The sequence below is a fragment of the Scleropages formosus genome, chromosome 4, assembly GCF_900964775.1.
Source record: "Scleropages formosus chromosome 4, fSclFor1.1, whole genome shotgun sequence".
Classification (NCBI taxonomy): domain Eukaryota; kingdom Metazoa; phylum Chordata; class Actinopteri; order Osteoglossiformes; family Osteoglossidae; genus Scleropages; species Scleropages formosus.
Genome location: NC_041809.1, coordinates 2,404,077 through 2,430,815, shown reverse-complemented (window position 1 = coordinate 2,430,815; position 26,739 = coordinate 2,404,077). Strand labels below are relative to the sequence as shown.

Genomic DNA, 26,739 nt, shown 5'->3' with positions numbered 1-26,739 from the left:
ATGGGCGCGGGATCTGGCGTGACGTCATCGAATGACAGCTCGCTGTCAGGAACGAGCTCGCGCCTCGGCCGAGAAGAGAGGACGGCGCTGTTCGGTTAGCTCCGCTGTGGCTCGCGCTGACGGACGGACGCGCGCACGCACGCACGGCGGAGAACGAGGCCAGCAGAGAAGAGTCCCGCCAGCGCTGCCGGATCCGAGCCCCCTTTTCCCGGCCTGGCAATGGACGAACAGGCGGGGCCCGGCGTCTTCTTCAACAATAACAACTCGGCGACGCCGGGCGCGGGGAAAGGAGCGCCGGCCGACGGCGACGCGGGGGAGGCGGCCCGCGCGCAGTACAGCATCCCGGGGATCCTGCACTTCCTGCAGCACGAGTGGGCCCGTTTCGAGGTGGAGAGGGCGCAGTGGGACGTGGAGCGCGCCGAGCTGCAGGTACGCGGGCGCCGGGCCGAGGCGTTAGCGGGGGATGGAGCTAACGCGGCGGAGCGGGGAACCGGGAACCGCAACCGGGGAGCGGGGAAGACCGGCCCGCCCGGGGGTCTCCGATGATAGTGATACGGCTACTTATCACATCACTTCTTTGCTCGACTCACTCTATGCAAAGCCTTTTTCTTTAAGTGACTCTTCAAGCCAGGTGCTGAAGGAGTGAAGTGAAACGACGAGCGGCTGAGTCTCTGGACGCTTTCCCGCCATGTCGAGCGAGGCACCCCGGGCAGCCGCCGGGGACCCGAGCCGGCCGGGGGAACCGTCCTGAGGCGCGTAGTGGCGTCGCTCTGCCGGCCACACGCTTCGCTAAACGCTCTGAAAATGACGACAAAATATCATCACGAACAAGTTGCGCCTACGCTTCACGCTTTTGATACTCGCTCGCTGTGCCGAAGAGCTACTAGTAATACTACTACTAGTAGTAACTAAGATTCGCTGACGACGGCTGGTGCCTCACGCGCTGCTGCGCCGCGAGACTCTATATATAACGGCGACATTGATTCGACGTAACCAGCGATTGGCCTCCGCGGCTTGGCCAATACTCTCTGTGGTCACGAGGAGAAAGTTGTTTTTCTCCTATTAACTTGTTTCGCTTTTCTTTTACGTGTAACAGCATTACTTGTAATGATACATCCTGCTGTGTTCAGTGCGGAGCCTATGATGTTCATCATCATCATCCTGCCGAGGTGTGTGGTACCCAATCATTGATTTGGCCAACATCAGGCCGGTTTCCATGGCAACACCCCCTGCACGTGCACAAACGCTGCTCTTTATTCTCTTAATCCTTAAGTAATCTCCATTTGTAGACTCATCAGATTCAAGACTTGGGAGCGAGTGATGCAGACAGGATGGAGGAGCCTGTCGTGTGAAGTAATGATGATTAATAGCGATGACTGCTTTTGTTCGTTGCTCGTGTACATCTGAGTGTCTCGGGGTCCTCTTAGTGTGTGTGTGTGTGTGTGTGTGTGTGTGTGCGTGCGTGCGTGCGTGCGTGCGTGCAGGGCAGTGACCGCTGTGCTGCCAAACATCGCTGAGTCCAGGGAGAAATGGCCTTTAAAGTTGGACACACTTCATTAATAAACATTTTCCTTCATTAAAGTGAGTGTCATGTGGCAGCATTGGATGTTGCACGTTGTCTGGGTGTGGGTGTCGTTCCTGTTACAGTGACTCGGACGATCAGTACCCGTTTCGCTGCCAGTTCCGGGCATGACTGAGAAGTCTGACGCGGCGTTTTTGTGACACGGCTGGAGGAATATTTTCCCGAGACGTGGTGAACGGATATACAAAACGGGGAAAGAAAATTTGTTTTAAAACATACGGGTGACAGGTCTGCCTTGTGAACCGTGGTTTGTGATGCACTCCAGTGCAGTGAGGTTTGAACCCAGAATATTCTGATACACTGGCTAATCACCTTACAAAAGGTTATGATTTTTATGAAACACATTGGAGTAGCCAATGCCCCCCTTAACCTCTTTGTAAAATTCAGGTGATCTGTGTTTGCCCTCCAAGCCAATAGGTGGGAGTAAAGAGCAGCCAAACAATACTTCTGGGGGGTGGGTTTAATTTGGCTCATCGGGTGTTCATGAGCTCTACCGATTCTAATAGCGCCAGTGAAAAGCAGAGCGTTACCACGGAAACGGGATGACAAATATTGCATGTGATTGGGATGAATCCGTCGCCATTGAAAAGCAGTATGTGGAGACGTGTTTTGATCTTTTTTTTTTTTTTATTTGTTACATGTTTGAAGTAGCTCAACGTTGATGAAATTATAAAACGCCATACAAAAATATTTTGGTGTATTGTAGCTACGTTTAACATTTTTTTACAGGCCCTAACCTGTAGATATCTTGAAGGAGGTGAGGATTATTACGTATTTGTTTTTGATATTGGTGTAAAAGTTACTTTAAACTTACAAACAGACTGAGTTACAAATAGAATTTTGGTCCCAGTTATTTGCAAGTTGAGTGTTTGCTGTACTCTGAACGCTGCCCTGGCATTCCAGTTGAATTGCCCACCACCGCTTCGGTCCTTTGAACCGCACCTTACTTGACACACACACCGGTTTTTCCCAGGAAATGCGGTTAAAATCAGTTTTTCTGACGCCCCGTCAGCTGTTTCAACAAGTTAATATTTAACCCTTGGTCTCCTGGAGCTCCCTGTTTCCGCATAGTGCTGTGATGTGTGTCGTGAGCTCTTTGCTCCTCCCAGCTCCTGCCTCCAGGACCTGAACCTGCGGACTTTGCCGCTCGGATGCTTCGTGAAGCTGTCCGTAAACTTGTCATATGGCGGTAATCTTGTCTTGGGGCACAAAATTTTTTTCTATGTCTGCGTGTCATTTACTGATTTTATTGCTTTATTTTGTCTATGATTTGTGTCTAAGCCTTGTCCGAAATCTTCCCTGTAGCATATTAATAAAGCAACTTTATGAATCTATTCTCCCGTATCACATCAGCCACGCTTCGGTGGTGTTTGCCGGCTCTCTGAGCGCTCTTTAAATCAGCGGGGCGCCGCCGTTCGCCTGCCTGCTATTTGATGGTGGTCCAGGTGCCGTAATCGTGCATCTGGAGGGGGAGGCGGCTGCAGTTTCCATGCTGGGATGTCTACAAGTGTCAGCGAAATGGTGTGAGGCCCAGGACCTCCTGCCATTAGTCCCTCCCCAAGTTTTTTAAAGCCAGAAAACTGACAACTGTCTCATTGTACCTCTTCATTTGAAGTGGGGGGTGCACGTGGCATTGGGGGGGCTGTGGGATGCGATCGTTCTGCATTCTGTTGTGGACACGACAGATGTGTAGCTGCGGACGGATGGGGGGGTTAAATACTGTCTAAATAGTGGTTCGACGGGATTCGTTGCGATGGCGACTCTGCAAGTGGAGCCGAGCTAAACCTGGCCACTAGATGTGTTTCGCTGGTAGTCAGACAGCTTTGAGAACTTCGTTTTTCTGATACTTCTCACTTCTGTGGAAATCAGTAACAAGGTTCAGCTTTTATCGACAGCTGTTTAATTACGTATCCCGAGCGGACGCCGTCGAGATTTTAATTCTTTAAACTCGAGCCTGTTGGCTTCCTTTTTCCGCAGTGCTTTACCCCGTCGATCCTTCCGTCCTTCAGATGACAGCCGTGTTTATTTCTCGGAATTACTCACCAACTAAACTTAGGTGCTGGAGGGGGAACTGTTCACTGGACCCAGTAGGGGCAGTGGAGCGGTGTGGTGTTGAGACCAGCCACATCACTGAGAGCCCAGGTTCAAGCCCTCCCCTCCTCCCTCTGTAATACAAGTATTGCTCAACTTACCAGACACCCAAACAGAGTGTGAGTCCCACAGTAACAGGTATTACCGTGGTCCCAGACTTCGTCTTCATTTATTATACCTCACTGCTAAATGTCGGCACGTGGAAGTTATATAATAAGGTCATAAATAACATTGTAAGTCGAGGACCATCAGGACACTTAATCACAGTACTTACCCTGAATTGATGCAGTAAAAATGACCCAACTGTACAAATGGGTTAGAAACAGTATAACTTAACATTGTAAGTTGCTCCACAGAAAAGTGTCAGATGAATAAATGTAAATGTAATTGACTTGGACTCCCAGCTGCGTGCGCGCTGATTTGTACTCTGAACCTGCGCGAGGCGTCCAGCTGTGCGGTTGAGCCCGAGTAGGAGACCCCGTGGGACCTGACGGGACGTGCGCCTCCCGAGAAAGCGGCTGATGACACGGTTGTTCTTCCTCCTGACCCCTGACACTCCTGTAGGACCGCCTTCCGGGCAGGGTGTTCCCTCACAGGAGGACTCGAGTACTTGTGACAGTTTGGCGACACTTGTGTGATGGGGTCGGCAGGTTGGGCAGAGAGGAGGGCTCCAGACTCCCGACTCGGCGCTCCGTTGCTCCGTGTTGTCGGCTGAGTCGTTGCTCTTTGCGACGTCATTGTTTACTGTCAACTTAGTTCATTTTTCCCGAATCTCCTTTCCAGAGCAGCTTACAGCGTTAATCTGTTTAAACCGAATTTTTTTTTTTTTTTTTTTTTTTTGTTTCCTCCCCCATTTGTACAGTTCGGTTATTCTTACTGTATCAATTCAGGATAAGTAAGGGTGCTACAGTGGGAGGTGGGATTCAAACTAGTGGCAGCTATAACCGCTATGTCCCCTGCTGTCCCAGTGTTATTACCTGACTAATGTGCCTGATCCAGGCCTTCTCCCATTGGCTAGAAGGCTCAGATTGCCATGGATCCTCTTGGTGAGGCTGCTGCCCTCCCTTCCACCACCTCTTCCTGCAATTGTGGGTTTGCGCTTGGAGGAAATGTCCATATCCCGAGGGGGTGCTGTCCCGTTCAGGACGTAGCTCAACTTTCCGCCAGTGCCGCTGTGGGGTATCGTCAACCGCGAGGAGTAGGAGAGGACGCGTGGGTAACCTCTGCACCTCCCACCAAGGCCCGGCAGCTTCCTCACGTACTCACTTGTTGGGACATCGCGTTGAATTTGAAATGTAATATAAACGTTTTATTCCGCTGTACTGTTTAGCTGCGCTGGCCGTTGTTTAAATAAAAATGTGTTGAAATTGGGTTTAATTCATTCGTCACTTAAACACACTGCCTTCCTCCTTCGCACTGCTCACACTGAGGAACACCACAGATGGGCTGTAAACACCGAGGAAGTGAGTTAAACTAAAGCAACTCCACGCTGCTCTTCTGAGTGCCCTTTACCGCCACCTATCAACTTGGGGGGTAAACACAGGTCGTTCGCTTTGCCGTAAACAGATATTTCATCATTATTTATTAATGATAAACTGGGGAAATGAACTGAAAAATTGTCACTCGGCTGTAGATAACATGAGGAGCAAAGTAAAATGTAATCAGGTCATCCCCCCCCCCCCCCCCCCCCCCAGCTTTTACCGTGAAGCTATGTTCTGCATTTCTCAGCGCAGCAGCTTGGAACACAGCTTCTGTTGCAGTGTGAGATAAGTGTCTCATGGCATGACAAGCCTGGAATGCTGGGCATGTGTGATGTCGCCCCCCCCCCCCACTTCTTGACATAGAGCACGTGACTGTGTGTGTGTGTGTGTGTGTGTGTGTGTGTGTGTGTGTGTGTGTGTGTGTGTGTGTGTGTGCCGAAGCGTGGTAGAGATGAGTCCTGCTCAGAGGTCGTTTTCCTTGCTAGGTCAGGTGATGTGGGAATAAACGGTCCATTGGAGGGTGCTAAAGGTTCCAGTGTCCTCTTCATCCAGCCATCGAAGACAGTAATCGATGGTGCTGCTGATTGATTGAACTAATCAATACGTGCCATGGAAGAATGTGCGGTGATCCCTGCGTGCTGCGACAGCGCTGTCCAACCGACTTTGGCAGCAATGCCTTTGCAGCTGCAGGGCATTTTGTGAGTGTGTGACCCCCCCCGGGGACCCAACCGGCGAATCAGAATGGAGCTTTGGCTGTTTGAAAGTTCAAAGTGACGTGTACTGCTTACTGCCGTAACACAGAGCCTTGCTAACCTCAACGACGTGATGCGTTCCGCTTCCTGTCCCGCTGGGGCCTTCTTGCAGCATTGTGACACACTGCATTGTTTGATTCTAGCCACACACACACACAACTTGCACACACTCATTGCTGCTGTTTTTCTGCTAGTATGGGTGGTGTTCAGGTTATGAGATGAGCACCTTTTCTTATGGTAAAGGGGAAATAAAACTGCCGTGTGTGTGGGGTCGCGTTGCTGTTTATTGGCGATACTGCGTACATACATATGCATATGCGCGCGCACACACACGCACACAAGTACTACAGAGGAGAAGGATCAGTAAAAGGCGCCCACTGAACGTGAGGGAATCCGTGGCACTCGCTCCCTGTGACACACACTGCCTCGATTGAGCTCTTCGGTGGGGCAAACAGGAAGCTGGCCGTGCGGTTGGCAGGGTTAGAGCTCGCGGGGGAAGGGGGGAGGTCCCACAGCAGAGTGGCATGTGTAATGTATGCCTACAGTCTTGTTGCAAAGGTCTGCTACAACACACACTCACTCACTCACTCACTCTCCTACACTCTTAGGGTGAATAAAGTACCTAACAGCCAGGTCTTCTGCAGGGCCTTCAGATGCAAAGAAGCTCAAGTTTCTGCATGGATGGATGGATGGAGAGGTGAATAGTCCTGCGGGATCAATAAAGTACCGTGTTTTCTTACCGTTCTACTAAACCTTCATTGAGCCTAAAAGAAACTGAAGAGCTTTTCCTCTGTTCTGTACACGTTTCCACAATAAAGTGTAGCTGTCAGTGGCGTGGAAAAGTACAGCCTCCATCAAGTGGAGAGCTGCAGTGTTGACCTGTTTTTGGTTGTATGAGTTTATATTTAATTGTATTAATTTAACTTTTATCCAAGGTGGTCTGGTTTGTAAACCAAACAGTTTATTTGTACAGCCAGTTTACTGTAAATTACATTTTTTTTTTTTTTTTTTAACCATTTTAGGGTAATTTCTTTGCTCAAGACTACTACAGCAGGAGCAGGGATTCATGGCCAGGCTGTTTGAATCCAAAGCGGCAACTCTAACCACTGCGCCACCTGCTGAAACAATGGCAAAGTGCAGTCTGTGTCATTCCTCACAAAAAGTTGGATTTATCTGCTGCTTTCACTCTGAGGCCTGTTGGACACTTATGCTAAATTGTAGAACCGCAGACTTTAAAGAGGGAGCATGTTCTTTTTTTCACATCCCCGTTTCATGTGTGAGCCACGCGAAAGACACGTGGCGTTCTAGGCCCCTGACTTCTGTAAATAATAGGTCTTTGGCGCTGTGGCTGGCGTGAGGAAGTGAGGTGAGTCTCTCTGATGTCGAGTCTTTTTCATGATATCGATGAACCCAAAACTTAATGTTGGTCTGAGGGAGTAACCACTACACTACAATCTGTCCCTGTTGGCTTATGAGTGTGACGTTTGGACCAAGTTGGGTAAATGCTCATGAGCTGTTGGGCCACAGACGATGAGTTAAGAGCCGTTGAGCGTGACTCTTGTTGAAGACAACGTTGGGCAGCACGGTGGCACAGCCAGTAGGCCTGGGTAGTGCTGCTGTGTTACAGCGCCTGGGTGGTGCGAGAGAACGTAGGTTTGACCCCCTCTGTCTGTGTGGAGTTTGTATGTTCCCCCTGTCTGCGCGGGTTTCCTCCCACACCCCAAAGACATACTGTTCAGGTTCCCCCATAGCGTGAGAGTGACACAGAGAGAGTGTGTTTCACTGGTGTATGGATGAGTGACCCATTGTAAGTAGTGTATCTAGCAGTGTAAGTCACCGTGGTGAATAAGGTGTTGGGCTGGTAACACTGCGTAGTATCCATTGGAAGTCGCTTTGGAGAAAAGCGTCTGTTAAATAAATAAATGTTAATGTAGGCGTTTGTAGAGTTCTTCCAGAAAGTTCTCTCCTCCACTTGTGTCCTTAGTACCAAAAGGTCTGTGTCCACTGTGGTTGTGTCCATCCATCTGTTGCTGTTCGTCATCTTCTTCCTCCAACTTTTCCATCGTTAGTCTTCTCGAGAAACTGACACCTTCTCATGATGTGTCCAAAGTGCCAAAAGCTCAGTCTCATCACGTGTGCGTCTAGTAGGAGTTCTGGGGTGATTGGATCCAACATCCATCTGTTTGTTGTCCTTAAGTTTCCTTCAGCTTTATGTGTCTCATGTCCTGCTTCTTCAGTGTCCACCCCCCACACCCATAGCGTGTTATAGAAAGAGCCCTGAGTGAACAGTACTACTCATTGTCCTTGTCTTTCACTGCATGGTGTCATGACATTGCCCACAACTGAGGAAAGAGGGACCCAGCGTGCTTTTCTGATGAATGGGGCGTCTTTGCCTTGGGGCTGATGTTGCGTCTCAATGAAGCGAGGGATTTGCAGACCTTTAAGAAGCTTTGTTACTTTGTTAGCCTTAATTACGAGGAAGGAGCGGCACCAGGAGCAGACTGGTGCACTGTACTGAAGAGTTGGTGGGCGGGGGGCCTCCCCCAGTCCCCTTTGCAGTGTTTATTTCTGTCTGCTCGACACGCTGGCCCGAGGAGTCGTCCTTGGCTTCATTATCGACGTGCCAAAAACCTCTGGAGACCCAGCCAGTTACCCACTTTCCCTGCATTTAGGTCAGTCCTCAAAGCTGGGCCATGAAGGGGGGTCTCTTCGAACCCGAACCAAACTGACATTCATCACTTTGAACCACTGTTGGATGGAATTCAGCTTTTACCCTTAATCTGTGTTTTTATAGTGGGCCGTGCTTGCGAGGGTTTCCTCCGGGTGCTCTGGTTTCCTACCATCTAAAGAGGTCTGTCAGGTGGACTTGTGACTAAATTACCTTTGTGTGTGTGTGTGTGTGTGTGTGTGTGTGTGTGTGTGTGTGTGTGTGTGTGTGTGTGTCATTACATTCCATACATTCACCGATAGGCTCCGCACCAGCATAACCCTGCACTGGACAGGTGATTATTATTAATGGATGGTTTCTTTTTATTAAATTATTTTAGGAGACAGAGTTTCAGTGAATGATTTTAATCTCTTCCCCTCAAACTTCCCTTGTCACTCAGGCTGCTGCACTCGACTTTATAATGAACATTCTACACAACGTTACTTTTCTCATCGTTTTCTTGCCGTTTAGCAGATAAAAACACTCTGGAATATTTGGGTCCCTTTAGGCCACCTGGGCTCAGTCGCTAATGTGCGTATTTGTTCAGCTCTCGCACGCATGCACATGCGCGTGCACACGTGATGGTGACGCTGCATTCCTGAACGTCCTCGAGCGACTATTTCCTGATGGCCGACAGAGATGAGTCAGTGTCGGAGCGGCTCAGAGCGCAGTTTCTCCAGGGGCCGTTTTCATTGGTTCAGTTCGAACCCTAAGCATTAGCCCTCCTGAGGCCCTCTGTTTATGGCCTGCTTACTGCAGTACTGTCACAGGAGGAGTAGTAGTATTAATAATAATTTTATTTACACAGTGGAAAGTGCTTTATAAAAGTAGAATATGAATTGCAGTAAAAATAGGAAATATTAGTAAATCTTGGACCCAACACTGAGATGTGTAAAATAACATTAAAGTATTAATTAGATGTCACCTTTAAAAAAAAAAAAAAAAATACATTTATTGAACAGCTTTTTAAAGGTATTCACAGAAACTGCCTCTGTAATTTAGCGGTATAATTTCAGTGCACAAACACAGAAAGCTACCCGTACCCTGGTATGCCACATTGGAACAAGTGTAAATGTACATATACACAGTACTGTAGCTCTGCTCTTCAATGGCTGAGAGTTCGGCCCTGAATAAAGTCCAAAAGGCGCTGCGGGACGGTGTGGACAAGGACTTTGGAGAGCCAGATGGACATGATGTCTCATTAAAGTTCCTCCACCTCTGGCTGCTTGGTGCTGCTGCTCCCAAGAGGCCCAAAAGCAAAATTCTGAAGGTTCTTGGTTCTGACTTCATTGTGGTGGGATGAGCTCCTTGTGTCCCTCAGAGCTCCTGAATCTCTGTCAAAATTCAACATGGGTCTTAAACCCCAACTCTTTTCAGACCCACTTCTCTCCTGGTCTAATTGTGCCACAAACTTGTCAGGAACCCCTCATCGTGTCTGTTTATTATTTAAAAAAAAAAAAAACAAAAAAAAAAAACTTCCCATCAGTGCAACCACCCGTGTTGTGTACAGTGCCAAAAACAGAGATGCTGGGGAGACTGGCTTTGTGTGTGGGTGAGAGAGAGAGAGAGTGCAAACAGCAGATCAAATTAGCAACAGCTGATTTGAGCACCGCAGTTGTGCAGCTGGTCACCCTGGGTTCGAAACACATGCTCCGCTCTGGAGAAAAACATGGGGGGGGGGGGTCACGTGACAGGTGGAGCAGCTCCATGGTGAGCAGGCCTGTCTGTCAGCATTGCACTGGGGACAGGCTGGGGCACGTAGGGGTTCTCTGAGCACCACAGAGAATGTCCCAACATGGTAAAACTGTGGTACAAGTTCTTGCCTTGCCTGCTGCTTTTGTTGTTGTTGTGACATTTTTCTGCCCTCCCAAAATGAGGTTTGAACACCCTCAGATGGGGTATCTGGGGATGATGCCAGTTCCGTGCTCGCTTGGGGTATGGGGGCTGAATCGGCGTCAGGTCCCCTGTCCTCAGAAGGGACTCGGACTTCTGCTCCGGGGGGGGATGGTGGACAGGAGGGTGCTGCCGCAGAGCAACGACAGGCACAGTGTGTCGCAGTGTGACTCAACAGTCCTGCTGCAGCCCCCCTCATTTCACCGATCATGTGGAGCCGCTTTGGACCCAACACCACCCCGTCCCATGCTGCCTTGTCCTGTCCTTTTCTGTCCTGTCCCCCGGTTGGGGATTCAGAGAGAGGGGTATGGCTGTGGGCAGGGTGTGAGCGGAGCTCTTACCTAAGGGTCGCCGTGAGGTCCAGGTAGAGCCTGACCGGCGCTCGTGGTCGAGCTGCCGAGAGGGTATGGGAGGGAACATCTCACTCCTTCTTACACCTTCCTGCTTACACTCACAGGGGTAATTTTCAGCTGTTCTAGCAAGAGGGGGAAATCACACACACAAGTGCTGACGTGCGTAGGCCAGCTAAGAGTCGGTGGACACACTTGGTTGAGGAAACAGGAGCCCGTACCTCAATAATTCTGCACACGACGCAAGTTGCGGTGAACGTGTGTGAAGTGCGCCTCATCGCCTGAGGAGGTGCCTTTATGTTGGTGATTGTGGTGCCCTGTTTGTTTCATGTGGTGATGAAGGGAACGTGTGTCATGTTGACAGGTGGGCGGGGCTAGGTGGAGTCGGGGCTGATAAGTGTGTATTGTACTGTTCAAGGATGTAAGAAATGGAGGGGGGCTCGGGTATCTCATGCCCGCTGAACCCTCTTGTGTATCCCTCCAATGTCCGCCTGTCCCCCCACACAAACACACAAAGATGCCTCTGTGATGGGATTTCCAGCAAACCCCTGATATTTCTGCAGCTGATTCCTGGGATGAGTCGGCAGCATTGCGTTTAAAATCCCTCAAGGGCGTCAGATGCCTGGCGGGGAGGGGGTTCCGGGTTCGAATACGTGTGGCGGTTTACGGGTGCATCAGTGGGAGGGGGGCACAATCTCGGTCACGTTTGTGGTAAATGTTCCCTGTTCAGTAAATAAAGCCTGGTGGTCTCTGACTCCTCCTCCTTGTTTGCACGACTGTGGTGTTTACACAGGCGATCCTGCTCTTTTTTTTTCCCCTCACTGCTTACACTTCGCCGTAGTGTGTGTTCATGCTGTGTTCGGCTCAGCTCGGCCTGCCCTGCGTCGCTCTGCGTGGAAGAGTCGTGGCTGTCCCTCAAATGAGGGGTAGTAAAAACTTGGGGTGCGCGGCTCCGCGTCACAATTGTCCTTTCCCCATTTCATCTGGTTAGAGGTTTGTGTTTTGTTTGTCTACATTTTATCTTGCCACAGCCCCATGGTGGGGCACAGTACATCATTGGACCACCTGACCAGACGCTTCCCGTGCGGGAAATGAGCTCTGATTATTCATTGTTCCATGGAGACGGACTCTCTTTGTCTCCCCCTCTCGCTGTCTCTCTCTCTCTCTCTCATCTTCACACAAACTCCACCTGTGTGTCCAATGAGGGAACCTTTGAACCTGAACGGACAGGGGTCCTTCCTCCTGGAACATTCTCCTTCAGGTATCTGCCTCTGAGCGTGCTCTCCGTGTCATATCGTCCTTGTCGACGGCCAGCTCTGCTCAACTAAATCACGTGAGGCCATCGGGGGCAGTCTTGGTGCATGGGATGAGGAGCACAATTCGGCCCATCTCCAAGAAGCGGCAAACCTTCGTTTTTATTTTTAGCTTGGTCACGTAACTTGTCTTTTTAGTTTATCGGAGCCCGTTGCCATGCTGAGACACAAAGGGCCTTGAAATGGGAGCCTGCTGTGTACGAGGTGTCCAGCAGGGGGTGCGGTGCCACAGCCACACTTTGTGAATCTGCTACTCTGTTTGTGCCCACAGGCGCAGATCGCTTTCCTGCAAGGAGAGCGCAAAGGCCAGGAGAACCTCAAGAAAGACCTGGTGAGGAGGATCAAGATGCTGGAGTATGCCCTGAAGCAGGAGAGGTGCGAGCCCCGCCTCCACACGCATCATTCCCACTCTGCTTTCTGGGAAATGCAGTTCCCGTCCCTCTTGCCACCTTACGTGCGCTTTATTTACCTTTCCGCTGTTACGGATGTGAGGATTTGTTTGTGGCCACGTGCTGACCTTGACTTGTAATGGTGAGTCTTACTTGCGAGAAGCAGATCAGCTGTCATTGCATTCCTGTTCCCCCTCGCTGAGTCACCCTCTCAAGGGACAGCGCTTTTTATCGTCTTATCATTTTATTGTTTTTGTTTGGTAATTCTGCAGTTTTATGCAAAGCTCATTTCTGTGGCTGGAGGGATCTGCTCTTGCCTTTGGTCGGCTGCGTTGGGAACCCCATGTTAATTTGTGCTCTGTAAATAAGAGTCATGCTTGTATTTCGCTCCCTGAAGACACGGTGCCTATTTGAATGTGGAAAGTGAGGGAAGCAATTATCCGGTGCGAGGGGGGCAGGTCAGTACAGGCTTTTATTTCAGGTTGTCTTCATATTCAGATGAGTAAAGTGACCAGAGTGGCTGCGTGCCCCCCACCCCAAAGACATGCCAGGTATGAGAAATGGGGCTGCACATCTGGGGGGTCCCCCTTTCGGGCCCGGCTGGATTCGCAGTGCCCTCCTCCTGGGAATCGGCGGGGACGTCAACCCCACTAGTGTGGCTGTGAAAGATGCCTTTCATTCACAGCGTCCCTCCGCTCTCCAACCCCCCCCCACACACACCACCATCACCACCAGCCTGTGAGGAGAAGCGGAACTGACAGCAGCAGCAGCTGGGTGGTACAGACACTGGTGGCCCAGACAATGAATTCAAAATTCAGCAGAAGTTCTGATATCGTAACGAGGCAGTTTGGAGTCTATAATATTGTGTGACTGTCTAGCTGCACTCGTTCAGCTCTTTCGTACCCATTACAGTTAGTTTGGGTGTCCTCCAGGTGGCCCCCTCCACCACATTTGTGTGTGTGTCACACAGCTCTGCTGTATGCATGTGTGAATGACTAGGGAATTGAGTGCAGTGGATCTAACACTGTAAGTCACCTTGGTGTCAGGTAAATACAAATTAATAATCATAATACATCTGCTCAAAGAATAACCGTACATGTCTTGTCGCCGTCAGCTGAGACGAAGTAGGGGAACTGAATGAGACTCCTTTTGAAGTCTCCAATGGGGTTTGACTGTACCTCCCAAAGTGATGAATTTAGTGTGTCAGCCAGCTGCCCCTTTTTATATTGAGTCCTGCTGTAATTTCACGTGTCTCAAATGTGCTCATATGTACCTCTGTGAATAGTTGTACGGTCATGTCTCCGCTCTCTCTCTGTATTTATTTATTGCATTTTCAGAAAAGTCTCGTTTACGGGAAAGGAAATGGTAGAGATGGGGGCGACGCGACCCAAGGGCTTTGCTGTGGGAGGACGGATGCCGGCAGTTGATTGATGGCTCATCTCTGAGATCGTTTCCTCGTGAACCGCAGGATTAGTGCAGTAGTTTTTTAATCTGAACGCTTCGCCCCCGTTTCCTTCACACTTTATTCTTAACAGGCCGCCTTTGAATCGTTAATGCGGTAAAGCATTGTTTCAATCCATGTACTTAGTTTTAACGCATCATCACGGCAGGCTCTCCATCTCTATAAGGGGCATGGAACGTCATTGCTGAGCCTGCAGGACAGCTGTTGCTGATGTCTCTGGTTGCCTAGCAACACGTCCCTTTTGCTTCCCCCAGTTTTTTTTTTTTTTTTTTTTGTATGCGGATTTCCGGCGCAGATCATTAAAAAGCCCAGCGTTTTTCAGTGCTCCTTACTTTGGGAGGCAAACATTCTCACAAAGTGACAGGTGCTCGTGGATTCTCACCCAACAGTGGACACTCACTCCCAAACATGTCCAAGTGTGTTTTTTTTCCCCTCCGCCAACACACCTCTTGGCACCTGCTCATGCATCCATGGATGTGCTGATACCGAAGTCCTCATTTTACAGTGTTCCTCCTTGCGTTTGCAGCTCTGAACCTAGCCCAGCATCCCGTGTTTGAGTCCAACACAGTGGATGTTGTTAATCTCACCATCTGTCATATTTCTCTCTTATCTTCTTCAGGGCCAAGTACCACAAGATGAAGTATGGGACAGAGCTCAATCAGGGTGACCTGAAGCCTCCCACCTATAACTCTGGTTAGTGAATCCCAGTCGGTCACCCAGTACTGTTACAGTAATGCACTTCCTCACCATTTGCTGTAAGCTCAACCTCTCAGTGACCATCCCAGAATCCTCCCTGTTGCCCTTCAGAAACCTTTTCATGGTTTTCTGCGTGGAGGAGTACAAACAACATCGGCCTCTCAACTTTGCAACACAGCTGGGACCGAAAGTCTGTTCATAACTCGTTTTATTCATGCCGTTCCTCTGCACATGCCCAGACCTCGCATACTCCAATGACAGTACAGTTAAGAGTATCGCAGTATTACTTCTAATGTTCAAAAAAATGTCATTAGAGAAGGGATTTTTAATTTGCATTGCACTTTGCCGTTCGCTTCTCTAATCACCAATTTACTTGCATAAAACGTCTAATTTGTAATACTTATTTTATAATAAATTCAGGTTGGGTAAGGACGCATTGTGAAAGCTGTCACCTTCCAACATAGCATGGAGCCGGACACCCCCCCATTAGTCCGGTCATGTGATGATGAGCGGTGACTCAAGAATCAATTTTACCACTAAAAGCCACAGTCATTAAAAGGCTGTTAATACACACCTTCCTGGATTTATTTGCAGATTAAACTCATTGCATTAAACTCAGGTTTCTTTCTCAATCCTTGGTGCAATAAATGAAATGTGTGTTCAGTTTGTGTGCACTTTACTGCCATCTACTGGCTCGGAGGCTAAATGCCAGACATTCTCACTGTAGTGATTAAACATTATATAACTAGGAAAAAAACGCGATGAGTCGGTGTGTTTCCCGCAAAGTTACTTGTGTCGCCCAAAAATGTTGGGAGGCAATAAGGTCCTGACCGAGCCTGTAACTGGGTTCCCCCTGCCTCCTCAGATGACGGCGATGAGAATGAGAACGAGGTTCAAGGCCCGCCGAATAGCCATTTTTCCTGGAAGCAGGGACGCCAGCTCTTGAGGCAGTGAGTACCCTCCCACCTTGTGTTCAAGGAAGTCCTGAAGGCAGAGAAGTGTTGCCCTGCTCTGTCCGGTCTCGAGTCCCCGAACTTCCTGGCAGGATGTGGCCTACATCTCCACTCTGCTCCATTTCACACCTCTTCCCTGCACATACAGCCTTGTTCCTCTGAGATGTGCGCTGCCACACCCAGCCCCATGTGGCCCTTTAATAGTCGGGTCAAGACTATTTGGGGCCTTCACGGGATTCCTTGTGGCCATTGAGTAGTCTTTTTTTTTTTTTTTTCTCCTCTCCTTGTTACTGCACGTGTGGAGGTGGTGTTCTCGACATCTGGCTCAATGGCTTATAAACGCCGTCACCATCAGAGGTTCTTTACTGTACTGTAGACCCCCTATGGTAATCTAATAAGAGAAGGACCCCGCTTAGAAAAATTTACATAACTAAATTTGGAGGAAATACAGCAATCAGTTTATTGCCCTGAAATGTGATTTACATCACATAGAAGTATAATTTTATTTAGTTGATACTCTTTGCAAAGCAAACCTGGACCCTCTGAAACCCATATTCAGACCCCAGGTTAACTGCTGCTGGTTTAGTCGAGGTGACATGTGACCTCGTTACACAAGTCCAGTAGGGGGCACTCCTTTCCCAAAAGCCCTTTCTGTTACCCTTCAAGGTACCTGCAGGAGGTGGGCTACACAGATGCCATTTTGGATGTGAAGTCCCAGCGGGTCAAAGCCCTCCTGGGCCTAACCGGCGACACCGGGGAGAGAATCGGCAACAAGAACCCAGAGCCCATGGTAAATGGCACAGAGCCTTCGTCCAGGGGCGGCCCCATCAGCGGGTAAGAAAGAACCTCTCCTACATAGTCCTCACCTGTGCCTGGCTGAGTCTTGGCTGTTACTGTAACCATCAGCCCAGGACTTTTCCTCCTTTGAGCTCTGACTCCACCCATCTCTCTCCGTGGACATTCAGGAAGCCCGACCTGATGGACGCTTCCTCCTCAGTGCTGGAGGCCTTCAGATTCATAGAAAGCGCAGCGGCTGAGTTCAGCGACGAGGACGAGGACGACGACAGTGACAGGAAGGACAAGACGGTCATCTCCTCGGCAACGGTGAGCTGCATTTGGCATGCAGGGTGCCAGCTGACACACACACACACACACACACACACACACACACACACACACACACACACACACACACACACACACTCCAGGGGAATGCTCACTGTGGAGCAGAGAAGCTACTAGAAAGGACGAAGGCCTGGTCCTGGGGCTATAGAGAAAGTAACCCCCCTGCCATATGGTTTCTCCTGAAGATTGTGAGGAAGAAGCCATCTTCATCCTTGTCGCCCTCCTCTGACACCATCGAGGACCCGGACACAGAGAATGCTTTGAAGGGCTTTGACTTCCTGTCCAGCCCCGAGGAGATGGACACGTCGCCAGATGGCCGGAGCTCCGGGGAAGGCTCGGACTGGGGTGAGCTGTGTATCTGGGGGGGCGGGGAGGGGGGAGCGACACGGCCCCTGGGTGCGCATCCTCCGTTGGGATGTATAAAATTCAGGTATGCTGCTAACCGGGCGCTGGAACAAGTTTGGATTACAGGCCTTTAACTATAATTAAAACTATTTTACATTAAAAATGTAAAAGTAATGCAGTAGAAGGTGGTGACCGGAGTGTCCCTTTTTCAACGAATTGAGAACTTCAGAGAGACACATGGACCAGGGAGTGTCCCCCGACCCTGGACATCCACTTACATTTATTAATTTATCTGGTGCTTTTCTCCAGCGCCATTTACAATGTTAAACAACCTTCAAATACCTACCCATGTATACAGCTGGGAAATTTTTACTGCATTAATTTAGGGTAAGTACCTTGCTCAAGGGTGCTACAGCAGTAGATGAGATTTGAACCAGCACCCTTCAGATCCAAAGGCAGCAGCTGTTACCACTGCACATCAGCTGCACAATACTGTCTATGTTTTGCCGGAAGCCCTTGCTGAGCTGCATTGACTTGGTCGGATTGGTCAGTGGCTAATAGGAGACGTTTGTCCCCAACGAACGGGATGAATCATGTCTCTTGCAGTCTTCCAGCTCATTCAGTTCTGCACGCGCAGGGCGATGTGGATCTGCTTGCCCAGTGGGTTCTCAGATTACAACTGGTATTAATAGTTCTTTAGGTTGAGTTTACCACGGTATGAATTCAGACACATGACCTAAGTTGCATTTCAGTGTCACATTTTCATATTTATTCATTCAGTCGTTCATTCAATGAATGAGGGGCTGTCAGTATGAGAACCGTGCCAATAGACAGTTGGAGTCCTGGACAGATCAGCCCTCGGTCGCTCTTACTTTGGAAACCGCAGTGGTTTTAGTGCTGCTCTCGCGAGGAGGTCATTCTTTCTAAGGACGGCAAACATGCTCTTCCCCAGGAGAGGTTAGTCATTCTCCCTTTAGCGCGTCTTTATTGTGCTGTGCAGTCCAGCAGCGCGGCAGGTACAAGGCCGCTACCCTGCTGATCGTCAATCGCTGCGTTTTGTCACCACATCAATTGTCCTCGAGCTCTTGCTGAGGACGAGTTGACGCTGCTTGAAAAATGAACAAAGGAACATGTGAAAGAGGAATTATGGCTGAATGCGAAGCATTGGCTTTCTTTCTGATGCTCCTTTTGTCTTATGCATTTTTTCATAACCTCCCGTTCCATCCCTCCACTTTTTTTGTACTCTGATATCTCCTCTCCCTGAGTTGTTGAAATGCGGAGCCCCCCCCCCCCCCCACAACACCATTGGCCAGTTGCAACCAATCCAGTACTGTGATTGGCCATGGTGATGGCTGCCTCCCCATTGAGGTTCTTCTGGAGCGAGAAGGTCATTCTCACCTCTTCTCCTGCCCCTTGCATTCATTTTCAGTGCGGGGGGTTTCTTCCCAAAGCTCCGCCTCCTGACCGACTGCTCGGCCTCTCGGTTTGTCTCTCCTCTTCAGATAAGGAGGAGCCGTGTCCTGTGTCGGAGGCCTGGGATGTGGATCAGGGCTTGATATCCAAACTCAAGGAGCAATACAGGAAGGAGCGCAAGGGGAAAAAGGGGGTGAAGAGTAAGTCCCTCAGGGTGGCGCTGTCTCCCTTTTTTGAAAAAGAAGAAAATCACAATTCCCCCAAGACCATCTCCCTCTCCACTTTCATTTGCATTTCTTTTCTTTGTGTTGCCCGTTTCCCCCAGTTTCCTTTATTCACTAGTTGTCCCAGACCTCTGGACTCCTACTGTTTTTCTCTCCAGTCGTCTTTTTTTTCCCCATCACTGTTCTGCTTCTCACTGGTGTTCACTTCTCCCAGTCTGCTGTTTCTTGGCCCCTGTGAGGTGTTACATTTTTCCTTGTTTCATCCATGTTCGGTATTAATGAGCAGTGTTCCTATTCTCAAAATTCCAGGAGAGACTTTGTGTGTGTGTGTGTGTGTGTGTGTGTGTGTGTGTGTGTGTGTCTGAGTGAGAGAACCTTCCCCATTCCCTGGGTCCAGCAGATCCATGGACCCCCCTTCACTCAACCATGAGCTCTTTCTGTCACTGTCCTGTCTCTGGAACCCTAGGATTGTCTCCCAGGACTCAGCCCATCCAGCTGCACATTCCCCATGTTTTCCTCTTCTCCTTCATTCTTCATCCTTGTTTTCTTCACACACTCTTTCCACCTTTCACCTCCAGGACCCAATCGCTCCAAGCTGCAGGACATGCTGGCCAACCTGAGGGATGTCGAGGACCTGCCGCCAGTGCAGCCGTCGGTGACGCCCCCCGCAAGGCCCCCTACGGCCCGGCTTGGGGAACCTGAGACTGGCCGCACCGATGAAGGTAGTGCCCTAGGTGCTCCTCAGACCTCCTGACCTTCCTAGACATTCAAGCAGATATCTGTATCATTAATACTCTTAGTGTACTCTATATTAATGATTGTTGTGCATGTATAACATTCACATGTTATTAATAATTCTATATTAATTTTTGTATAATTTTAGCACATAGGCGAATGTTATGTACGTACAACATTATTTATGTGCAACATTTCAAGGACATGGGGTGATGATGCCTTTACATCATACCTTAAAATCCCTCTTTAATGCCCTCACCCATTTTTGAAAACACCTCGTATATATATATATATTTTTTTTTTTTTAGAGTAGTCAGAAATGAATGGAAAAAAGTTACCGGTACCAAGTTTTAAATCCCATTCTCTTCCACAGTCCCTAACATGAAACAATCCACAAACACATTAATAACTATTTGAACACGTTAAACTTCCGTGAAAAACACTGACATGGACAATTGTTAAACTGTATTAACACATTTGATCTTCGCCGCCGCTTTGTAAAAGGTGTCATTTGTTGACAGGATGCTAGGGGGTAATTCCCGATGTACTTGTGGCATTTGCATGAACTTTTTAGGGAGCGAAATGATTATTTCATTACCATATGACCTCTAATAAACGCACCCCTTTTGGAAGTTTAATGCTCCCGGAGGCGTTAAATCGGGATTTTATGGTATATAAGGTGGCAGGTAATTGTTCAAGGCTTTTTATTAATCTTTTTCCCAAAATTACAATTTATTTCTAGAATTTAACAGTGAAATTTGGCACCCAGGTGGCACAGTGAGTAGCACTGCTGCCTTAAAGCACCTGGGCAGTGTGCGAGAATATGGGTTCTGTCTGTGTGGAGTTTGCATGTTCTCCCTGTGTCCATGTGGGTTTCCTCAGAGTGCTCTGGTTTCCTCCCACAGCCCAAAGTAATGCAGTTCAGGTGGATTGGTGACTCTAAATTGCCCTTAATGTGTGAACGGTGAGTAACTACCCAGCGATAGACTGTACGCCCGTTCCTAACTTCTGGGATAGGCTCCAGATCAGTGACCCTGCTCAGGACAAGCAGTTGCTGAAATTGGATGGATGGATGAATTTTGCACCCCCAAACTTCAGAGCCCCCACATTCACCTCACTGTAAAAGCAGTTCAGCCTTTGAGCTGTGGGAGGTCATGTGTAACAAGGCTGCTAGGCTCATGTGTGTTTTGCTGTCTTTCTTTTTTCGTTCCTTTGCAGTAGAGGCTATGACGTTCCCCCCAACAACGGGGAAGTCGTTCATCATGGGTGCCGATGACGCCATGGAGTGTGAACTGGGCCTCGGCGAGTTGGCGGGCCTGACGGTGGCCAACGAGGCCGATGCCCTCACCTACGATGTGAGCGGTTCTGTGTGCTTGCTTCCAAATACTGATTGGAGAACCCCCCCCAGTTTTCCAAGCCTTTGCGAATGTGAGGCAGTGTTCGTTTTGCTGCACAGACGTGTGTGTCGCGAGATAATGAATCCCATCCAGAACCAACGAATGTGAGTCGACCCTCGGCTGGTTTCTGGATTTTCTCCATGTTGGAACATGATGCATGTGGGCGACTCACAAATGGATTCACGTCCTTTCTTTGGCAGCAGGACACATCATCTGAGATACGGTGTGCTGAAAGTGGAAGCACAGGTTGCTGCTAACATTTTGGCCCAAGACTTTCACTCAGGACATGTACGCTGGCTCCTCGTTTTACGGAGCACTTGCGTATTTTTTCCAAATTGTCCACAATGCTCTTGTTTGTTTGTGTTTTTTGTGATTTTTAACTTTAGTGAAGCCTCTCTTTACCCTCCTAGCTGATAGAGAGCAGTAAAGAGTACCCACACAAAGTGGGATTGTGGGACTGCCTTAATTTAACTCACTTCCACGGTGTTTACAGCTCATTTCTGGTGTTCTGAGTGTTGTTGAAGAACAACGTGGCCAGGAACGGTACAAATGTTCTTGGGACGAATGGGTCGGTAGGTTTGAATAGCGGTTTGTGGAAACCGATTATTATCGGTCACTTCAGCTTTAGTGTAGCTTGACGTAAATAAAACACTGAAGTCTTTGAGAACTTTTAAATTATTATAGCTGTATATGAACCTAAATTGCCTACTGGATAAATTGAGGGAGGTCTATGCAGAGCTTGTGAACAGACTTCCAGCCACAGCTGGGTTTGTAAGTAGAGGAGCCTGTGTGTGTGTGTGTGTGTGTGTGTGTGTGTGTGTGTGTGAAAACATAAATGTGTGTATCCCTGAACCTCCTCATGGGGTTATGACTACAGATATCCTCCCTTTCTGAGAGCTCCCCCTAGTGGGGGTTCTGCAGGTGGAAACACTTCGGACCCACTTACCTTCACCTGTTCTTTTCCCGTCCACCTGCCCAGATGGCCAACAACAAGGACGCCCTGCGGAAGACCTGGAATCCAAAGTTCACACTGAGGAGCCACTTTGACGCAATCCGCGGCCTGGCCTTCCACCCGCTGGAGCCCGTCCTGGTAACCGCATCTGAGGACCACACGCTCAAGATGTGGAACCTGCAGAAGACTGCGCCAGCTAAGAAGTAAGAGACCCCCCCTCTGTGTCCTAGTTGTAGTTTAGACACAGAGGAGATACAATAATGACCTCTGTCTCATCATGTGTGTGTCCAGTGAAAGTTCTCTCTTGATTTGATCCAGCATCCATCTGTTTGTTTTCCTGACTCTCCATGTTGTTCAACGTCAGGACTTGGTCACTGGATTCAAGTCCAGGCTCGTGTGTCTTTACTTGAAAATGCAGCCTGTGTTGACAGGGTCCATCCAGGGGCTTTGTGAACATTCTCTGATCAGTGGAGACACTAGAGGGCGATGTGCTTCACAGCATCCTGGGCAGTGCATGATGGTCTCTTTCGTTCCCCCCCCCCCCCCCCCTTCAGGAGTGCTTCCCTGGATGTGGAGCCCATCTACACATTCAGGGCCCACAGGTGAGTTCTCCCCAGAGCATTTCAACACCTCAAATGTAACAGGTATCTCTCACTGATTCCAGCACAAGCAGCTCCATGAATCTTCATTACTGAGGAATTAATTAGTATTGTAATTGTCTTTTTTAAACGCTCGGCTCTCATCCAGGCTGGGGGCAAATAAACGAGCCTTCCTGTTCTCTACTGAGATGCTCTCTTGAAACCACGAGACTGCGGTCTCAGCAAACTGGCGCTGCCATGTTAACCACGAATCATTGTGCGCGAGCTTATGAATATTCATGAGATAAAAACACACAGGGAGCGGAGGATCCGAACGGAGCAACGGGGAAGTGTGGGCTGATGGCGTCTCACTGGACCTTTCTCTCCTTCTGTTCCCCCCAACCTACGCATTCCACCCTTCAGGGGCTCTGTGCTCTGTGTGGTGATGAGCACCTCAGGGGAGCAGTGCTTTAGCGGGGGGGTCGATGGGACTATTCAGAGCTGGAACACCCCGAACCCGAACATCGACCCTTACGACTCCTATGGTACGAGCCGACCCGTTGCAATCGCACTTTGGGAAAGGACGGCGAAAGCTGGTCACGACGCTGAGAAGGGTGTTGTTAACGACGTACACTTCTCTGTAACAGAGCCTTCTGTGCTGCGGGGGGCGCTGTGCGGTCACACGGACGCAGTGTGGGGCCTGGTATACAGCTCAGCTCACCAGCGCCTCCTCTCCTGTTCGGCTGATGGCACGGTACGGCTGTGGAATGCCGCGGACACATCCCCTGCCCTCGCCATCTTCAACGAGAATGCAGGTGAGGCACCGCCCTGGCACTCTGCCAACATTGAAGCAGGAGGCGGAGCATCCAGACTGTCTAGCTCCTGACACTCCGCCTCTGCTTCAATGTTGACAGTTTTTTTTTTTTTTTTTTTTTTTTTTTTTTTTTTAAGCGCTCGCAGCTAAGTGTTCCTGTTCTTCTGCAGAGCTAGGCATCCCCTCATCGGTAGACCTGGTGTGCAGCGACCCGGCCCACATGGTCACCTCCTTCAGCAGCGGTCGCACAGGTCTCTTCAACATGGAGACCCGCCAGCTCGTCCTCAGCCTGGTGTCTGCAGAGGAGTCAGGTACAGTGTCACTGGCTGGTGGGAGGCCAGTACTCCATTTCTGCACAAGCTGTCCCTCTGTTTTGAAGTCGATATAAGTGATTGAAGGAGGTTCATCCAAGTCCCTTTTACTCCTGCAGCTTTTCTACGTGTGTAGATACGATTTGCTTTATTTATCTTGTTTTTGCAGTACTTCTGGCCTGTTTCCCTCTCTCCCTTCTGCTCATCTTCTCTTATCGCCTCCCAGGTTCCGCTTGCCGTGTCAACAAAGTACTGAGTCACCCCACGCTACCCATCACCATCACGGCACAGGATGACCGTCATATCAAGTTCTTTGACAACAACACAGGTACTGATGACATATCCTGGATGATTGCAGCAGGCCTGCATGCTTTTGGACTGCTCGGAGTCCTCTGCAGTAAATTGATTTTTAAAAAAATGGTGTAAGTTCCTTCTTTTCTTCTTTTGGACTGTCTTCATGTTGTGTAACATTTACCACCACCCCCCCAGTACTCTGGCTTTGCCCTAGAGGGCTCCATTCAGTGTATTTTCTTTTTTTCTCGCTGCAGGAAAGCTCATCCACTCCATGGTGGCGCACTTGGATGCAGTCACCAGTTTAGCTGTGGACCCCAATGGATTGTACCTTATGTCTGGTAGTAAGTACCTTAACCGCCATGGAAAGACTGGTCTCCACTGTAGGGTTTAGTACTCCACTTTCTTGCTGTATTTGTTGCCTCTTGGGCCTGAACTGGGTTTAGCTTTGACATGCAATGTAAAAAGAGGAAGTTGTTCTGCTGCACTTCTGCCTTGATCCAGCAGAGGGTGGAGAAGGCCAGGAAATGGATTGTGCAGCATCCACTTTTTTTAGGCTGTGTTTTTAACCAAATAAACGTTGTTGGTATACCTAGACGTGTTAAGCGCCTCCCACACCATTCTTTCTTTGTGCTCCTCGTAGGCCATGACTGCTCCATCCGTCTGTGGAACCTGGAGAGCAAGACCTGCATCCAGGAGTTCACAGCCCACCGTAAGAAGTTCGACGAGGCGATCCACGATGTGGCATTCCACCCTTCCAGGTGCTACATTGCCAGTGCCGGAGCAGACGCCCTGGCCAAGGTCTTTGTATGATGCGAAGGGGCCCGGTGAATGGTGACGGACTAGGGGCAGAGCTTAGGAGTGGGGCGACGGCCACCCCCCCCGCCAACCAGCTCTGTCCCCTCTCAGCTTTTCGGTCGGGCCTTTCCCGAGCTGTCCTCTGGACTGACTCTGGCCCTGGACTGAAGTGGCAGGGCTGTGGCAGGAAACGAAAGGCTCTTAGGAGAGGGTTTGCCCCCCCCACACACACATACCTACCCATCACCATCCAGGCAGGCCTGGGTGGGTTTGCTCAGCTCACTCAGCATGGAGGAAAATGTGGAAATGCTGGGGTGAGGTGTGGTGTGCTCTCTATCTAGAAAAGTTGGGCTTTTCACACACAGCGCGTTACTCCTGCCATGTGCACACTTGTATACACACACACCACGTTAGGTGATATACTTGTGTGCTGCTTCACACCACATCGGAGGCCCTGACGACCCCCCCCCCCCCCCCCTTTTTGGATTGTGTGGTGATGTGGGACACATGAGAAGGAAAGGCACACCATGGTCCTTGTGGATGCCCCTGACCTCCCTCGCTTCCAGGATCCACTTGCCTGGCCTCACTTTTGTTTTTAAACGCAAAAAGAACATGTGCCTTTGCTTGAAAAGGGTCTTAAAGACAATGTTATTTTTACCAAACTTTTTTTTTGCAGGGTGACGGGTTGTCCATTTTAACAAAATATTGGATGTAAAATTACAGCTGATCATAATAAACAGAATATATATCCAGTCTTAAAGGACATACTTAAGTCTGATTTCACTGAAAGCTTGATGGGGTGAACGTGGCTGGAAGCTTATCGGCTGAAAGTTTTTCTTAGCCCTCTCATTGTTTGGCGTATCTTTTCAGCCTTACCTATCGGTTGATGGAGTTTTGTTGTTATGAGCTTCGTTTGTCATATTTTGTAGATGAAGTTATTTATGTTGGCCTTCTATGCAACTCAAAGCACATAACTTGCTGCTGTCCAGAAGTCAAAGTAAGAGGCGATTTGTCACCTTTAGGGTTATTGTGGTTGTCCAGGGAATAGCTGACATTGAAATATTTGTGGTGTTCATTGAAAAAACTGTAAAGGTGTTACATTTTCATCTATTAATTTAACTCTCACTTTTCTCCAAAGTGGCTTGCAGTGTTAACTTACACTTATTCATTCATTTATAGAGCTGAGCAGTAGTTGATATTTACATCATGATACACTGGTATATCTATAAATTGACAGGTTACACATTTTCAAAGATACATTTTTGAAATTTCTTTATGAATACATTTTGGATTTTTATTTACTGTAACTATATCCAAGAGTAACGTAACCAGTGGATAAATTGAGTGGCATTTTTTGATAGTGGTTAGAAAGGCAGCAGGTGGCGTAACGGTTCGAACCACCACCTTCACTGAAAGGATCCAGGTTTGAATCCCATTATGCAGTTGCTGAGCTGAGTATGCTGAGCAAGGCACTTTGAACCGATACAGTAAAATTTACCCTGCTATATAAAGTCACAGTGTAAAGTTTCAATTTGCTTTGGAAAAAAGCATTAGTGAAATAACTGCTTGTATTGTTAGGCTTTAATCAATCAATCAATCAATTACTTGTTATGAGCCAGTATCCAGTATAAAGTGGCACAAACGCAGTGAGCTAAAAGAGTCACCTGTGGACGCAGCACCTCAACTACCCTTGAACAGCTCTTTGGTCAGTTTCTTGATTCTCAACCTTGTCGGCTCCACCTGCATCAACCAAACTGACGCCTCTTGGTCTTGATGGTTGCCAGAGCGAAGGATGCCCAGTTTCACAGACCCAGACAGGCCTCTGCTGTTTACTGAGCCTTAAAAAACCTTGAATCTTCTAGCCAGACTGCAGCTGAGGTACCTTCTCTGGAACATTGTTCATGTGAGCTTTCAGGTCAGTTTCTGCATACAAAAAAACCCTTTTGGTTTTGTCACTTTGCCACTGTCATCAAGTACGTTTCACTGGATCCATGGCGCACTGAGATTGGGGTTTGGATTTGCTGCCATTTGGTTGGACATCTAGCGCTTCAGTGTGCCCCGCCAAGTCTGTCATGGTTCACATCCCA

At 49.0% G+C, this 26,739-nt stretch overlaps 1 protein-coding gene across 1 annotated transcript; it reads left to right on the top strand.

The window, feature by feature from the left end:
- The first annotated feature begins 34 nt into the window (after nt 1-34).
- LOC108926994 (striatin-like) lies at nt 35-25,405 on the top strand. The gene is made up of 18 exons (XM_029251365.1): nt 35-429; nt 12,441-12,544; nt 14,640-14,713; nt 15,582-15,666; nt 16,336-16,503; nt 16,635-16,773; nt 16,980-17,139; nt 18,642-18,752; nt 19,355-19,498; nt 20,730-20,866; nt 21,888-22,063; nt 22,415-22,462; nt 22,862-22,983; nt 23,086-23,253; nt 23,423-23,563; nt 23,790-23,891; nt 24,112-24,198; nt 24,498-25,405. Exons 1-18 carry the CDS (start codon nt 220-222, stop codon nt 24,665-24,667), a joined length of 2,346 nt encoding a protein of 781 aa, XP_029107198.1. The 5' UTR covers nt 35-219; the 3' UTR covers nt 24,668-25,405.
- Nucleotides 25,406-26,739: the final 1,334 nt, after the last annotated feature.